This window comes from Notamacropus eugenii, chromosome 7 (genome assembly GCF_028372415.1).
Source record: "Notamacropus eugenii isolate mMacEug1 chromosome 7, mMacEug1.pri_v2, whole genome shotgun sequence".
Taxonomy (NCBI): Eukaryota; Metazoa; Chordata; class Mammalia; order Diprotodontia; family Macropodidae; genus Notamacropus; species Notamacropus eugenii.
This window is the reverse complement of record NC_092878.1, coordinates 110,110,950-110,129,681: the sequence shown is the minus strand read 5'-3', so window position 1 is coordinate 110,129,681 and position 18,732 is coordinate 110,110,950. Positions and strand designations below refer to the sequence as shown.

Genomic DNA, 18,732 nt, shown 5'->3' with positions numbered 1-18,732 from the left:
AGGGTATTCAAATTCTAAACCCTTTGATCAATAAGCATAGGGAGATCATAATTTCATGTTGGCAGTCTTATTGAAAGAACATATTGAAAACACACAGCAATCAATTAAGCAAATGCTCATTGATCACCTACTATTTACTTAGCAGTAAGGGAGTAAAAAATAATTATAAAATAAGGATTTTATAGGCTAATCCAGGAAAAGCAGTATTTATAATTGAAATGACTTGTAAAGAATGGAAAATTACAATTACTTGTGTTATTAAAATATTATATATGTTCTTGATCAAGGAGAGACAGATGGATACACACATACACATGCATATATGTATGTATGTATATACATTGCTTATAAAAGTATGCATGCATGCATGCATGTATATATGCATTCTCATAAATACAAAAGGATTTATTCTTGCATGTGGGCATTATTGACTTTAATTGCCTCTTCTCCAAACACTACCACCCCTTGAGAGATCTATTCTGGTTGCTGACAAAAGACTTCTTTCTCCTCTCTAACTGATTCTTAATAAAAACACCCTATATTCATATGCCATTTAAAAAGTGATTTCCTTTACAGGATATGGTGATGTGCAGGTACTTATGTGTCTCATAAATCCCTGAAAGAGGGAGTGGAAGTGGTTATCCTGCATCAACATAGAAGATTAGGCAGGTCCTATGATTCCATGCCATCCAATAGTGTTCCCTACACACACTGCTATAGTGGACTTTAAGTTCCTTTGCTCCCAGTAGTTAATAGCCAGAGCAAGCAATAGTTGGACAGCAAAATATGTGAGAGCTGAAATGAAGACCCTTTCCATTTTTCCCCCAGGGAATATACATTATTATTGACTTCCTATATCAGATATGATTTTAGCAAACTCATTATTGATTTAATGCATCTAACAAAAATGATATCCCCAAATTTAGCATTTCTCTCCCTTGATTGACATGTCATTTACTACATTCTACATTCTACTACACTTACCAAATTCCACAGACAGAGTTCATTGTTGATTGTAGTATGGGGTAATCATCTGTTTTCTTACCTATCATGGGGACTGGAGATCTCAATGAATATGACTTAATTTCATATACTTTTTCTTAGGAAAAAATGTGTTCTTCATCCATGAATATCATTAAAGATTCTATTAGCAAATTACTCAATTAGTTTTCATCCTCAAAATACACCTTTTCACATAGAGATCTATGTACAGTGATGACAAATGGTAAAAGGAAAGTGAATCTATGTGTAGAGGGCTGGGCTTGTTTCAGGAAAATATGGGTTAAAATTCCATCCCTGAAGCCTCCATGTGCCTCAGACAGGAGGGACTATGTACAAAGTCAGAGACAGGTTGTGTTCGCAGAGAAAATCTCCTTGAAGTAGGGAATTGATAAGTTCTGTGATTGGTCTTGAGGAAATTAAGGGACACTTTCAAGGTCCTTTTTTTTTTTTTTTAATTGGGGATTTCAATATGCAGATTGAGGTCTCCTTAAACTTTCTGGGCTCCAGGTCCTGAAAAAAAAAGTATATGGAATCCTGAGTCATTTTCATTGAACTTCCTCCCACCCCCTGTTCCTGCTATGGTGGGCAAGGAAGCAGATGTTTACCCCACCTTTAGTGAATAACAAGTTTTGCTCAAGGAATTGGAGTATGATCAATGGAATTCCAGTCACATGGGAGAAATACTAAATTTGTGGATATTGTTTTGGTTAGGCATATTAAATCAACAATATTTATTACCCATATCTGGAATGCCATTAAAAATGTATGTTTCCAGGAAAGGGGGAGATGGACTATGAGATCTAGATATTTGTGTTATGTACCTCTAGAACAGGGGTGTCAAACTCAGATAGAAATACAGTCAATAATTGGTCTTATATAAGGATTCCTCTGGTTCACATATTAACTTATAAAGCTAATTATCTATTTTAATTTCACTTTATTTATTTTGTTAAATATTTCCTAATTTTTTTTAATCTGGCTTGAGTATAGCCCATGGCTACTGTGTTGTGACACCTCTTCTGTGGGCCATAGGTTTTGAATCTGGGATCTTTTAACACACACACGTGTGTGTGTGTGTGTGTGCGTATTATATATGTGTGTATGGATGTGTGTATATGTATATGAGTATGCACATATAAACACATATATATGTGCATGTTTGTGTGCCTGGGTATGTGCACATATACATATACACATATGTTTTATATAAGCAAGTATATATAACTGCATTTCAATAAAATTGTTTTCCTTTGTAATTCTATCTATATATATGTATATATTCATATACTCATGTACATACATATACATATATACATATTCTGAGAAGGGATCTGTTCATTTAATCAGACCAACAAAAAGAGGTTCCATGACACAAAAAAATTTAAGAAACCTAGATTTAGAACATTGTTTCTTTAACTATTTATAATAATTTCCCTTAACGTTCATTTCTTCTTGTATTTCTCATGATACAGACTAATGCAGATGTGCTGTTTCATTTAGCTTAGTTTTCCATTGATGTAATAATGGATGTTCATTTCTGGAGTATGTTGAATTTAATATGATGATGAGGCATTCAAGTAGAAATGTCCAATAAATATTTGGATATGGAAGAATAAAAATGAAGGAAACTAGGAACAGATATAAGCATACTTTGACACTATAAGCAAATTTAGATATGTCCAAGTTTATTATATATCTAGAAATAATCGTGCCGTTCTTATATCATTGCATCAAGTCAAGTTAAAAAATATTTAAGTCCCTACCATATACCCAAAACTGTGTTAAGCACTGATGTTCTGTGCTAAGTGTTTTGAATGTGCCCTTTATCTTTCTATTCCTTGCTTGAAATGAAAATAATCGGTGTAGGTCTTGTTGTTGTGAGTTTCTTTTTTGAGAATATTAGCTTCAAAAGGAAGGACAGCTATGGGACATCGACTTGATGGGACAGTAGGATCAAGTCAAGATTATATTTTAATAATAGAGGATGACTTGGATATGTTCGAATACAGCAGAGGAGGTGATATTAGCTACAGAAAGATGAATAATTAAAGGAATGGTGAATGATTAAAGGGTGAAAGATCCCAGAGGTGACAAGAGGGGGATAAGATTAAAGGCACAAATATTGAAGTTGATCTTGGAAAGAAGGAGGACTTATTCAATAGTTACTGAAGTAAAGGGAGAGAAGGGGCAGGGGAAAATATACAGTGGTTATGAGATACAGAATAAAGGAAAATATGGCATACAATATAGATATTTTCTATTTTCTTGATAAAATAAGAATGAAGGTTTTGATGAGAGAAAACAGGAAAATAATGTTATAGGAGGCTTGAGAAAAGCTGATCAAATTGCCTTTATGGTGAGGACAATAGAACCAATTAGGGAAGTATAAAAGGATTATCTTTCAACAGTGAAGGTCAAGTAGAGAATAGATGGCCAGCTGGGTGATGCAGTAAAACTGGAGTCAGGAAGATCTGAGTTCAAATCATATATCAGACACTAGCTGTGTGACCCTGGGAAAGTAATTTAATTTTTTTTTTCTTTCTCAGTTCTCAGTTTTTCTTTCTCACCTGTAAAATGATGATTAAAATGCCCCCTCACTTCCTAAGGTTGTTGAGAGGATAAAATAAATTAAAATTTATAAAGTACTTTATAGTCCTAAATAAATACTAGCTATTTACCATCATCATCAAATTTATAATGGAACCATTTACACAGTTTTGTAACATTTTAGCATGGATATAGGAGAAGAAAGTGTGAGGTCACTAAGACCGGTGTTTGGCAAGGTAGTAGCACAAAGAGCAAGGCTTGCAATAGGAAATGACAGTTCAACTAATCTGAAGGGAGGAAAATGAGACCAGAATGGGGATGATGAAATGGGAGAGGAAAGAAGAGTAGGATGATGAGAGGCCATGCTGAGGGCAAAGAATAGATTTATTATTGAGAGCTTGGGAGAGAAGGAAGAACAATAGGCTGTAATCAGATAGAATAATTTCAAAATTCTAGATCAATAAAAACATTGAAGGTGATTACCAGTAATCATATACTGTATATGACTGAGTTGGAAATAAAGTGTTGGTTATGGAAGTTTAGAAAAGTAGCAAACTGGGAGGCCAAGAAGGTACTTGAGGAGTCATCATCTTATATGCTGAAATTTGTAAATATAAAGAGAAAGATTGTGGTGGAGAGATATAAATGCTGAAAACATTGAGAAAGAAGGGGTTAGCTATGATTCCAGAAAACTGATGATTAATAATCCTACCCATTTCTTGACATCAAGGAGAGTGACACAAAGTGCAGAAGACTATATACAATTTTGTCCATAGTCAATGTGGGAATTTGTTTTCTAGATAGTAAGATACATAGGTAGATAGATAGATAGACAGACAGATAGATATAAATAGCTGTAGATAAATATACATACACATGCATATCTATATATATATATATACACATATATGTATGTTTATGTACATATGTGTATTTTTTTTCCTTTCAAATCAGAGAGTAAGAGGAACAGGGGATTTGGGGTGGAATAGCATAAAATAGTTAAAAAAAGTAATTATTGAGGTATACATCCACAGGTGTACATTGAGGTATATTAATTCACAGAAGAAAACAGACCAGAAAAAGCACAGACAATTGAGATAGATTAAAGTTACAAATTGAATTTATTACATATCTAAAAAGAAAGACAATCTGTACATGCTAGAGAGATGAAGTTTCTTGGATAATGTTTTTTTTCTCTTTTACTATGCATACAAAAATGCCCATTTTATTTGGTGTTTGATAAGTTCAAAATAGATTTTTAAAAATAAAATGTGGAAGGAGAGAAGGAATGGAGAGAGACAGAGAGAGAGAGAAACAGAGAGAAGAGAAATAGGAGGATGAGCAGGAGGAGGAGAATGAGAAATTTGGAACTAATACATAACTATGAACTATCTATATAGAATAATACTGATGGTTAAAGTGAACTTCCAAGAATATATCTTGAGTAATGGTAGCAGAGCAAAAATTAAAATTTGAGGTGAGGTGCAAGATCTATCTCTGCCTCTCCTTCTAGTTCAGCTAAGTTTTGAGGTACGCATAACAGACAATCCAATACTTTTGAGGGTTGCCAGGATGCAGAAGCTGAGAGAAGCCAGGCTTCCTTGAATGAAGAAATATAGAAGTGTGACAAGACAAGGTTTAAGATGAAGGACAGTTTGTTAACAATAGAATGACTTTCTTTAGGGCACAGGTTAAGGGGAGGGCAAAACAGAATAGGAAAAGATTGTGTTCGTTCATCACTCAGAGAAATGATGACATGACTTGCACTTGACTTTGTTTTGAGTGAGGGAGGGCTGTGCAGATCGCCAGCCTCACTTCTTCTCCAGTCATCTGAATCCAGGGACCTAGCCAAGGTCTTTGCAGGTACTTACTTAGGGTGAGGCAACCATAGAAAAAGATAGGGTTGAGGTGAATGGGGAAGAGAGTAAAGATTGGTAGCAATGGGACAGTGTTTATTTGATTTGGTTTTTAGCCTAGGTATCCTGCAAACTGGAATCAGAGGAACTGGGAGAGAAAGAGGTAGGAGTTTGCTATTCATAGAACACAATGATATAGTTTTATTATTTCATTGGCACTCTTGTCTGAAAAGGTCCTGTAACCCTAGCATTCAGCATCAGTCCATTCTTTCTCAGTCACTAAGAAGGAAGAGAGCTCAGATTAGATACCCAAGGCACTCTTCCTAGAAGATGTCTTAATGGAAAGGGGATTGGTGTTTGAGGCTCTGATCCTGGGTCTAGCCACAGCAGCTCTGGTTTATCAAAGCCCTTTGGTTATGCAGAACTATAGCATCGCATTAGTGAATAAGGGCTAAGTGACTATAAATTTCACAACAATGGAGATTGGGATGGATTTAAGAGGTCTCTAAACCTACTCCCATTGTTAATGCCCCACCCTGCTTCTCACTTTTAGTTGGGATAGGTCACTGTGGCTCTTTATGCCTTCTCATAAGATAATAATTTTTTTCAGTACAATGTGAAGGCAAGACTGATAAAACTTTGTGGTTTTTATAGCAACTTCCCTTTGGAAAGGAAACTGAAAGTGAGAAGATTGATGCCACCTTCTCCTAAATTGAATTATTGGCTCTTTAGTTTTAAATGTCTTTTTCTTGATTGGTCAGTGCAGTTGGAAGTACTCTGACTCTGATTCTTTTTGTTGGAGAATTCCATTACCACTTTTCTTTTTCTGAAAAGAGAGTTGTTTTTTGTTTGTTTGTTTGTTTTTTAACTAGAAATGGTATATGAATTTGTATTGTTAATTATTTTAATGTGATTAGAGATTTTCCCCACCCATTAATGGGCCTACCCATTAAGGGGAGTTTGTTTAGGGAAGAGTTGTAGGATGACCCACACCTTTTGTAATGAGGCACTGGTTTGAAAACCCAGATGGTGCTTCCTTCTCTAGTAACTATGTATGTATGACCAGACAGTCTCATCTGTCTGTTGATTTGTGATGTATGTATTGCCTACTGTCAGAAAGTTTGGACTTGCTGCCTGTATTTCTCTGTATTTTCTCTGAAATTCAGGGTGCCTTTTTTCCCCCTGAACTAAGTGAATGAGACATGTGCTTGATTAAAGTGACTGTTGATCCCTCAAAAGTTGTCTTTCCTTTTAGAAATGCAGATCTAAAACTTGTGATAGCAGGCCTCCCTGTGGATGTTGGGGTGCTTCCTATTACAGTTTTGCATGGTTTGCAAGCAGCTATATGTTCTTGCACATCAGTATGTTCTCAGGTTGGGCACATGAAGTGCACAGTTAACTCTAAAATCTAAGCTGCTACCTGCTTGTGTGATGACCTTTTCATGGGTGTAAATGATGAATGAATTAAATTTCTCAAAAGACTGAAAGGACTATGGCTCAACATATTGCAAGTGATTAGATATGGTGGGAAGGGAAGAATGGTGAAGGGAAGGGTGAACACAAGATATAGAAATGATTCCGGAACAAGCAATAAACCATTTTTTTTTTCTCTAAAACCTGCTACCAGTGAATGTTATTGGAAAGTCTTTCGTATTTGGGTCATCAGCTTTTGAAAACCCTATCTGCAGGGAAAAGAACATGAATTTGTAGATTTAGAGTTGGGGGAGAACTTAGCAGTCAGATCTTACACTGTCATTTTTCAGATGAAGAAACTGAAGCCCAAGAAAATTGTTATTGGTGGTAGCAGCAATTCAATTCAAAATAGGTTCACATTGATGATTTTCAGAGGTGAACAACAATTTGAAGGGATTAAAGAAGCAGTAGTTGGGTAGAAATTCATAAGGTTGACCATGTAGGAAGTGGTATTCACAGTTTTTAAAACCATATCTTACCTGAATTCCTGATAACTATCTGAATAAAATAGTGTTAAGTCCTAATTTTAGAATATGTATATCCATTTCTTTTGGTTTTGATGATAAAGGAAGAGTATATCATCAAGAGAATAAGTTGGTTGATGTCTTTAAATTTTACAGATGGGAAGCCTGTGTTAGTTTCCTAATACCTTCCCTAAATTGTCAGAGCCAGATTCAACTCAGAGCTCTGCATCAGAGATGAAAATCTCATGTGCAACATCTTTCACTTGTGACATTAAGAAACAAACTGTGAAATGCTGCTGTCTGAAATGCAAAATATTGCAACATATTTTGTACCCTATCAAAAACACTGTGAAAGATAAAAGTACATCATTAACATGGAGTGTATTCAAAGACTTCAAAGATAGGCAAGTACCTTTAGCATCGCAGCTAGAGAATTTGCCTTGATTTCATTCAGCTATATAGACATGGACTTCGAGTACTAGAAAATACTGGAACTTCATAATTTGCATTGGATTCATTTCTCATTTCATCATATTGTTCATTCATACTGAATTTTATTATGTGCATTATAGTCATCTATGAAGAATGAGATTATGCCAAAGATAATGGGCAACATTGGTTATAACATATTAAAGCATATACACATATACACACATTTCCTTTGAACAACTGTCAAATCATTAAACTGGAAGACTTCACATACTATTTGTCATATTCACTATTTTATGTATATTATATTAGTCCTTGGGCTTTGATACCACAGAATGTTAGATTATATATAAAGAACAACCTACTGTTTTGAGTTTTTCAAATGTTAATATAGCGATTGGCTCCAAAACATGACGTTGTGAAAGAGAATGGAACTTTAGTTGAAAGAAAACTTTGCTCTCCATTTTTAGCTAACTTCCTGACATTTTTTATACTTACTCCTTTCTGAAAGGTGGAATTGGAAATTTGGCTCTTAGCATATCTTGAAAAAGACTGGCAGCAGGACTGGTCCTATGACTGGGTTCACACAGAAGAAATAAGAGGTTTTCCTTATAAAGGATTTGGTAGAGTGTCACCAATTCTTACATTGAGTATTAGAATCCATATCATTGGATAATAGGATTATTGATTTAGATTTAGTCATTTTCAGAGATTACTTTTTGGGTTATTTGTTAAGTCTGTTACAAAAAAAAGGATGTGAGTGATAACTTGAATAGAAAGTGATCAATTAAAAAATGAGATCATGCCATATGTTGACGATTCTTCACAGTTTATCTCAGATTAAGCTCTTCCTTTCTTTTTCAGCGTTTACATCATTATTACCTCTTTTTGATACAAATAAAAACTGTGTACTTTGAAGTACTTTATGTATTTCAATCCTCTTCTCTCTCCTCTTTTCATTTCCCTTTTCTTCTTATTCTTTTTCCTCTCCCTCTGTGCCCTCCCCTTCCTCCCTCCCTCTTGTTTCTTTTCTTCTCCTCTCTCTCCCCTCATCTTGTCTAGTCCCTTCTAGGCTAATCAAGTCCATTTCCTTTAAAATATTCCCATATCATGGATTCAAGGCCCTTCCTCAGCCAGGTTGCCTCCCTAGAGACTTTTGGTTTGTCATATTTTCCAATAACAAGTTAATCATTATGTTTCAGTTAACAAGTATATTAAATAATTTGACATGTCCACTGTTCTCCTCCAGTGAGAAAAAAAAATCTCTCAATACATATATGCATAGACTGGCAAAACAAATTTCCACATTAACCATGCCCAAAAATTTATGTATTTTAAGTTCATCACCTTGCTGTCAGGTGAGATATTTCTTTAATATTCATTCATTTGGACTTATGCTTTATCATTGTTCTTACTGGAGGTCTATACTTTCAAAATTTTTTTTCTCTGTGATGCTGTGTTCGTCCTTTGTTTTTAGAAGAAGAAGATTATGACATCAGAGAAATAATGACATGAAGTACACTTGACTTTATTTTCAGTGAGGGAGGTCTGTGCAAGATCACTATTTTATTAATTGTTCTTTTTCTGTGCATATGGTTGCGCAACCATTCATAGAAGTCTTCCAAGTTCTCTTTTGTAATTCAGTATTTTTTATTAATTAATTTATTTTTTAGTTTTCAACATTCACTTCTACAAGACTTTGAGTTCCAAATTTTATTCACATCTCTTCCCTCTGCTCACCCCAAGATAGTATGCATCCTGATTACTCCTTCCCTCAATATGTCCTCCCTTCTATCACACCCCTCCCTTCTCTTATCCCCTTCCCCTCTAGGACAAGATAGATTTCTATATCCCGTTGCCTGTATGTCTTATTACCCAGTTGCATGTAAAAACAATTTTTAACATTCATTTTTAAAACTTTGAGTTCCAACTTCTTTCCCTTCCTCCCTCTCCATCCAACTCCATTGAGAAGGCAAGAAACTAAACATAGGTTATTCCTGGGTAGTTGTGCAAAACACTTCACACTATCTTGCCCCTTATTTATTTTATTCTCTCTTTTGACTCTGTCCCTCCTTAAAAGTGTTTACTTTTAATTACCCTCTCCTCTCATTTTCATTCCCTTCTATCATCCCGCAACACCCACCTCCACTTATTCCCCTGCCCCCTATTTTCCTGTAGGGTAAGATAGATTTTCACATCTAGTTGAGTGTGCATGTTATTCCCTCCTTCAACCAAATCTGATGAGAGTAAGGTTCACTCTTTCTCTCTCACCTCCCCCCTCTTCCCCTCCATTGTGAAAACATTTCTTGCCTATTTTAGAGGAGAGATAATTTGCCCTCATTCTATTTCTCCTTTTCTCCTTATCCCAACATCTTCTTCTTAATATTGTTTTATTAGACATCATCACTTTATATTCAAATCATTCTGGACCCTCTGCCTATATGTCCAATCCCTCTAGCTACCCTAATATTGAGAAAACTCTCAAGAGTTACAAACACTGTCTTTCTATGTAGGAATGCAAACAGACCAACTTTAGTAAATCCCTTATGATTTCTCTTTCATGTTTACCTTTCCATGCTTCTCTCGAATCTTGTATTTGAAAGTCAAATTTTCTAATTCAGCTCTGGTCTTTTCATCAAGAGTACTGGAAAGGCATCTATTCCCTTGAATGTTAATTTTTCCCTGAAGGATTATATTCAGTTTTGCTGGGTAGGTGATTCTCAGCTTTAATCTTGGCTCCTTTGACCTCTGGAATATCACATTCCAAACCCTCTGATCCCTTAATATAGATGATGCTATATGTAGTGTTATACTGATTGTATTTCTATAATACGTGAATTGTTTCTTTCTGACTGCTTGCAATATTTTCTCCTTGACTGGGGAACCCTGGAATTTGGCTACAATATTCCTAGAAGTTTTCATTTTGGGATCTCTTTCAGGAGGTATTTGGTGTGTTCTTTCAATATTTATTTTATCCTCTGGTTCTAGAATATCAGGGCAAATGTCCTTGATAATTTCTTGAAAGATGATGTCTAGGCTCTTTTTTTGATCATGACTCTCAGGAAGTCCAATAATTTTTTTGTCTCTCCTGGATCAATTTTCTACGTCAGTGGTTTTTCAATGAGATCTTTCACGTTGTCTTCTATTTTTTCATTCTTTTGGTTTCATTTTATAATTTCTTGATTTTTCATGAAGTCATTAGCTTCCATCTACTCCACTCTAATTTTTAAGAAATCATTTTCTTCAGTGAGTTTTTGAACCTCCTTTGCCATTTGACCAATTCTGCTTTTTAAGTCATTCTTCTCCTCATTGGTTTTTTTTGGATCTTTTTTGCCATTTGAGTTCATCTGTTTTTAAAGGTGCTACTTTTGTCAGCATTCTTTTATGTCCTAGTTGGCAAGCAATTGACTCAGTTTTCATGATTTTCTTGAATCCTTCTCATTTCTCTTTCCAATTTTTCCTCTACTTTTCTCACTTGATTTTCAAAATCCTTTTTGAGCTCTTCCACGACCTGAGAGCAATTCATATTTTTCTTGGAGGCTTTGCATGTAGGAGATTTGATTTTGTTTTTTCCTTCTGGCTGTGTGTTTTGATCTTCTTTTTCACCAAAGTAAGATTCTATAGTCTGATTTTTTCACCCTATTTTTGCTCATTTTCCCAGTCATTTACTTAACTTTTGATTTCTTTGTGAAGTTTGTTCTCTGCTTCCAATGGGGGTGGAAGGATGTACTATCAGATACTCAATCCCCCCACAACCTGTAGGCCTAGAGCTCCAGTGGCAGCAGCTGCTGCTGCCTCTGATGGTGCTGTGGCTGTCACAGGCTCTGTCACACCCCCACTCCCCTGGGGCTCGGGCTGGACCACTCTACTCTCTAACACAAGTCTGACAGGTTTTTCCACTGAACTTCCAATTTTTCCTCACTGTTTTGGGGTCAAGAAGTCTGGAAACTGTCAGAGGTGCCAGTGATTCAGTTCTTTCTTCTTTCCTTTCTGGTATATATGTTTACTAGTGGTATAGGTAATTTCTGTTCTATGCAGTTTGCCAGCTTTCTTGCCATAGTTTCAAATTGTTTTTCACAATTTTTTCACTAAACTAAACCACAGCTCCAACAAGATGCACTAGTATACCTATTTTCCCTCAGCCTTTCATTTTCCCCTTTTGTCATCTTAGTCAATTTGATACATGAAAGGCATATCCTCAAAGTAATTAATATTCTTCTTAAACTATGATGCCCAGAAGTGAATACAATTATCTAACTAAAGCATTGTAAGTGTTGAATACAGCATAACTATCACTTCCACATACCTGGAAGCTATATCCCTCAAGGCAACCCACAATCACGTTAGTTTTTAGGACTACAACATCACATTACTAACTCACAATGAATTTGAAATCTGATAAAACTCCCATATCCTTTTCTGTGACTCCCCATCTAATAACTGTGAAACTTATTTTTTTTTTATTCAAGTACATAAGACATCCAGTAAATTGCATTTCAATCTGACACACATAACTTCCTCAAGGTTTTACAAAACAAAGACGAAACACAAAATACACATAATCATGAACACATAGAAGGAAGGTTGTTTAGGTGCCCAGCTCCACAGAACCACAATACTCTATCACCAAGAGGTGTCTCATCCAAAATTAAATATTCTACTTCTTAGACAGATGATCCTCTCTGTAGTCACAGGGAGGTTTCTGGATGATCTCATAACATATTACTCCTCTCTTCCAGTTAACTCCTTTGATATTTATGGTTTTCCTATATAATTTGCATTCTATTATACAATACATACACACATACATACATATGACATATATATGGATAGATAGATATAGATATATCTATATTTATCTCTCTATCTATCTATCTATGTATCTATCTATATATACATATATTCTTCTGCTTATTTAAGTTCTACTATTTGGGCTGTGTCCTGCACTATGACTTCACTGGGGTGGGAGATTTGCAGTTCGGAAATTCTCTAGCAATGTAGACCGAAACTTCTTTGTAATTTATATTCCTAGATAATCACCTAATGTTACAGTGAGATTGAATGACTCACTTATGGCCACACAGCTGGTATGTATCAGTATTAGGGTATGAATCTGGGTCTTTTTGACTCATAAGTTGGTTCTCCTATCCACCATGCTCTACTACTTTTCTAGATGTATGATCTTTTCTCAGTCCTCATCTATTTTGACTTTTCTACAACTTTTGAATCTGTTGATTATCTTCTCCTTCTTGATACTCTCTTCTCTCTGGGTTTTTGTGACACTGTCTTAGTTCTCCACTGTCCTACCTGATTTCTCCTCAATCTGCTTTAAGCGACCTTCATTCAGGTCACATTTGTTGACTGTAGGAGTCACATAGGACTTTGTTCTGGACTCTCTTCTCCTTCTATACTGTTTCATTTCCCAATATCATCAGCTCCCATGAATCTGCCATGTCTTTTTTTGATGGTTCTCAAACTTATTTATCCATCCCTAACCTCTCCACTGACTTCCTTTCTCACATCTGCAACTACCTAGTAGACATCTCAAAATGGATAGATCATAAATTCAATTTTTGCAAAACTGAACTCATTATTCCACCTCCCTAAAAAAAAAAAAAAATCACCCCTCTTCCTAACTTCCTTATTACTATCAAAGGTATCACCATTCTCCCAGTCACCTGGGTCTATAATTTTGGTATCATTCTCAGATCTTCTCTTCTTCTGTCCATCGTATATTCAATCAGGGTACAAGACCTGTAGATTTTACCTTTATAACATTTCTCACATACTCCTCATTTCTTCTGACATTGTCACTGGCCTGATAATTGTCCTTATTCCCTCATTCCTGACATATTGAAATGGTCTCCTCTTGTTCTGCCACAGTTTCTCCTCACTCTACTCCATCTTCTACACAGCTGTTAAAATGGTCTTCTAAAATATTGGTGTAACCATGTCCTTGCCCAACTCAGCACACTTCAATGGCTATCATGTCTGAGATCAAATATAAAATCATCCATCTCACATTCAAAGCTCTTCATGACCTGCCCCTCCATGCACATACCTTTCCAGTTTTTCTACACATTATACTGAGACCCTTACAATGTATTTTGTGATCAAGTGACACCAGTCTCCTTACTATTTCTTTAACAAGACATGTCATCTCCTATTTTTGTGCATTTTCACTGGCTGTCACTCTTGCTTGCAACATTCTCCCTCCTCATATCCCTCTTTTGGCTTCTCATCCTTTCTTTAAATCCCAGCTAAAATTTCACCTTCTACTGGGAACATTTTCTGATCCCGTTTAATGTTAATTCATTTTTCTATTGATTATCTTCAATTTGTCTTACATATAGCTTGTTGTTTCATAGTTGTGCAAACTATCTTTCTGTATTTTCTTCCCCATTAGACTTTAGAGCAGAGGTTTGTTGTTGTCTCTCTTTGCATCCTCAGCATTCAGCACATTTGGCTGACACACAATAGGCATTTAACAATTGTTTATTGAGTAATTAAATTTTTCTTAGGTCTTCAGAAAGCCAGTTATTTAATCAAAGTGTCTATATTCACTGAAGAAAAAAGATAATAGCCTCTTCATATCTTAAAATAGCTTCCAAATCTGTCATCATCAAAAAAAATCATTGCTTGGTGACTAGACTTCTGAACATGAACCTCTGAACATGCATTACGGGTGCACATAAAAAGCCTTTGCTTTTTTTCAGGTTTGACAGATTTTCTAATTTAATAATATCATCTTCAATAATGTATGGACCTCATCATTCCACAAGGGCATCAAAGGAGAACATTAGCTGGCTATATCCATATGTGTTGCTATTTGGAAAATTACTAATACAGTATCTAATACTCCTAATTGAAAAGAATCTATATATAATGTTTATGAATCATTTCATGCACGTAAGTTTATTGCCCTCACAAAATTGTAGCTTTTCTATAGGCAAGGACAATATAATTGTAACCATTTTTATTGCACTTTAACTTTGACAAATAACTTTACCATTCATATCTCCTTTGATCATCACAAAAACTTCAAGAGTTAGGTGTTATTATTCTCCCCATTTTACAGATGAATAAACTTGCCCAGGGTCATATAGCCATCAAATATCTGAGACTGGATTTAAATTAAAGTTTTCCTGATTCCTGGTCCAGTACTGTATCTGCTGTTCCATTAAGTTGTATTATAATTTTTGCATTCTTTGTAACACAAGAATTAATATCTATTTCCTGAACATTTATTTAGCTTAAAATTTAGCTTTGTGTTACAAGCTAAATTTCAAGCTAAAATAAATGTTCAGGAAATAGATATTAACATATTAATTCCTATCAACATACAGCAGAAGTCTAAGTTTCTCATAAGAAGACCAATCAAATTTTAATATTGGACTTTTTTCCAATTTATTTGAAATCACTGATTGTTAAAATGACAAAACTTTGCCTTGAATAAAAGATCCAATAGCTCATTTCTGTGCAGAAAGGTGACATAATAGGCATAGACACTCCATATAATGTCAAAGCGATTGACTTACTTGTTTTATTTTATGAATTGTCTTTTTATTTTCCCTTAATTCTTTGTTACAAGGGATGGCTTTCTGTGAGTGGGAGGGTGGAGGAATATATTAGAAAATACAAATTATATAACAAATGCAAAATATATCAATAATGTTTAAATTCAAAGAGAAAAAATCCCAAATATACTAAAAGGGAATTTCAAAATAAGATCTTCTTTTGTGCAATGAATTCACAGTAATTAAGTAAAGGGGAGAGAGGCTGACAGACAGGGAGACAGAGAGAGAGAGGGAGGGAGAGAGAAAGAGAGAGAGAAGGAAGGAGAGAGAGAGAGAAGGAGAGAGAGAGAGAGAGACAGAGAGACAGAGAGACAGAGAGAGAGAAGTGATTTAATGGATATGGCACTAGACTTGGAGTCAAAAATATATGAGTTCAAATATTGTCTTACCAGTTGCATGATCCTGAACAAGTCAATTACCTTCTTTGAGTCTCAGCTTCCTCTCGGTAAAATGAGAGGGATGGCCTTTATGCTCTTCCAGTTTTAAAACTATCATCTTATGAATTTTCTAGCTAAATTAATCACTCTAAGTTTCTTTTAAATCATAAATGTAACAAAGATCTGATTCAGACTCAACTGTCCCAAAGTGCCAATTGCAGAGTCAAGATCTATGTGTGTACGATATTCGAGATTTTGTGAATTTTCAAAATGTACTTGCTTTAGATAAGTAGTAGAAAGATATTTCTCAGAAGGATCTTTTATGTGATTAGAGGTATTTCTTATTGACAGCTTCTGGAAGTCATCTTCAGTGAGCTGAAGGAAACTTCTTTTAAGACTAAAGTCTTGACAATATATATAAGACTTCTTCATTAAGGGTCAAGTCCTTCTCTTAGTCAACTGGGCATGATAGTCATGGTAGCGAGGAATGAGGCTGGATTTTTACTAGATTCATTTCCTTCCTTCTCTGAGGCTCTCTTATGCCATCTGATTCTGGAGTCAGGTAAGATCAGTATTCTTATTTACCATCCTATCCATTCATCCATCCTGAGTAGACCTTTGGCAGCTAGTGAGGTGGGTTGGTATGGGGCAGGTAGGGGAGATAGTTGAGGGCAAAGGCAAGGAGAACTTCTGATCTTTCAGAATGTCGACATTCATTATTTTTGCCTGACTTCTGTCTTTCAGACTATATTTTCTGTGAATTTTGCTGAAGGGAGACAAACGTGCTGCAATGGTGACATGAAATGCCACATCGACTGGAGAAGTTGCTGAAACGCTGTCTTTTCTTTCTCTCTTTTAAATGTTGCTGCTGTTGGGAACAATTTGAGGCACATATATTCGGCATGAGTTTTATCATGAAGCTACACAGACACTTTCAGAGGACAGTTCTTTTGCTTGCCACCTTTTGTATGGTGAGCATTGTCATTTCAGCATACTACTTGTACTCTGGCTACAAACAGGAGACTGAACTCTCTGAAATGTCTTCTGAAATGGATTGTGGGGACCTTCCATATCTGCCATATAAATTATTGGAGCTAAAGACCATGAAGCCCTTCGACCCATTAAGGACAGACCCCATTGTTCTGGTATTTGTCGAGAGTCAGTACTCTTCCCTGGGTCAAGACATCATCATGATTCTTGAATCAAGTAGGTTTCAGTATCATATAGAAATTGCTCCTGGAAAAGGGGATCTCCCTGTGCTGATTGACAAAAATAAAGGCAAATATGTTCTTATTATATATGAAAATATTTCAAAGTATGTCAATATGGACTCTTGGAATCGAGGGCTTTTAGATAAATATTGTGTAGAGTACGGTGTGGGAGTCATTGGATTCTACAAGACCAGTGACAATAGCCTGCAGGGCTCTCTGCTAAAAGGTTTCCCTTTTTCAATTCATGGAAACCTTCCTGTGAAAGATTGTTGCATTAACCCTCATTCTCCATTGCTCCGGGTGACAAAATCTTCTAAGCTTGATAGACGTTCCTTACCTGGAAGTGACTGGACAGTTTTCCAAATCAATCATTCAGCATATCAACCAGTGATATTTGCCAAAGTTAAGGCCCCTGAAAATCTTTCTCCCTCCATTTCCAAGGGTGTTCTCTTTGCCACCATAATACATGACCTAGGGCTTCATGATGGGATTCAGCGGGTTCTTTTTGGCAACAACTTGAACTTTTGGCTGCACAAGCTCATCTTCATAGATGCCATCTCCTTCTTATCAGGGAAGAAACTTACATTATCCTTGGACAGGTATATTCTTGTGGACATTGACGACATCTTTGTGGGGAAGGAGGGTACAAGGATGAATACCAATGATGTTAAGGTATGTGATAGATACCTATAATCTTCAAATGAGACATTAATTTTCAGTTTCTCCCTCTATACTAAGTATATTATAGCTCTCTTTGTGATAGAAAATCACAAGGACTCCTTGAAAGGTAGAGTGGGCTATGAAAGTGATAAACTAGTTTTAATCTTTTTTGGGGAAAAACTTCTAAGTGGGCATTTATTATTTACAAGAGTCATTGGCTAGAATTTAAATCTCATGAGTGAGATGGAGGTAATGGTTTGGTTTGTTTTTTTATAATAAACAGCAATTTCATTTTGGAGCGTAAACGATCACATTAGAAATTAATTCAGTATTTGAAATGTCAAAACAGCATTTCAGTTTCTCTTATCATTATGTATTATAAAACTCTGGAATGCCACGTCAGTGCAGATAAAATGGTATATGCAAAGAAAAGTCTAGTTTATATATGTAAGAATTAATTTTGAGATGGTATTTATACAAATAAGAATTTAAATTAACTTTTACTATTCAAATGACTTTACTAAAATATAGATGAGACCCAAGTGTTTGAATTGCATTTGTCTTTGTCTTATGTAAACTCTCACTTTTTGATGGAGGCAAGAAACTATTTTTGTACATAGGAGTAAGAGAAGCTAACATGTACAGAAGGTGTTATAATGCAGATAACTGATTTTTGGTCATAAATAAGTTGTGTAAAATGTGTTATCTACTTTTGCATTCTCTATTCAGTACTACACAAAATTCTGTTTCTTCCCCACTATATTTTGTTTTTCTATGTGGGTAAGACAGGAAATTTTTTGAGATGTTATTTTTTGATTCTGTATAGAGCTGCCCCCAGTCTTTTTGTTAAAGGGTTTTTATTTATGCCTTCTTTTGTTTTGTTGCAGTAATTTCTGCAGCTTTGTATTATCTTAATCCTCTTCTCTCCAGGAAAAATAAAAAAAAAAGGTAAAGTATAGAATACAGTGGAAATATATGCAACATTTTACTTCAGTCACCTCCCCCACCTCTCTTCTGAGAGGAAAGTTATTGTTGTTTATATATTTTCAGTCATGTCTGGCTCTTTGTTTATGACCTCATTGGGGGTTTCCTTGGCAAGGATACTGGAGTCTTTTGTCATTTCCTTCTCTAGTGCA

At 35.4% G+C, this 18,732-nt stretch overlaps 1 protein-coding gene across 3 annotated transcripts in view; it reads left to right on the top strand.

The window, feature by feature from the left end:
* LOC140514053 (bifunctional heparan sulfate N-deacetylase/N-sulfotransferase 3) overlaps positions 1-18,732 on the top strand; it is a 217,693-nt gene that overhangs the window by 3,852 nt on the left and 195,109 nt on the right. For all 3 annotated transcript variants that reach the window (XM_072624030.1, XM_072624027.1, XM_072624028.1), the window contains exon 2: positions 16,470-17,608. In XM_072624030.1, coding sequence (XP_072480131.1) covers positions 16,529-17,608 — 1,080 coding nt within the window. In that variant the 5' untranslated portion in view covers positions 16,470-16,528. The remainder of the gene's footprint in view (positions 1-16,469; positions 17,609-18,732) is intronic.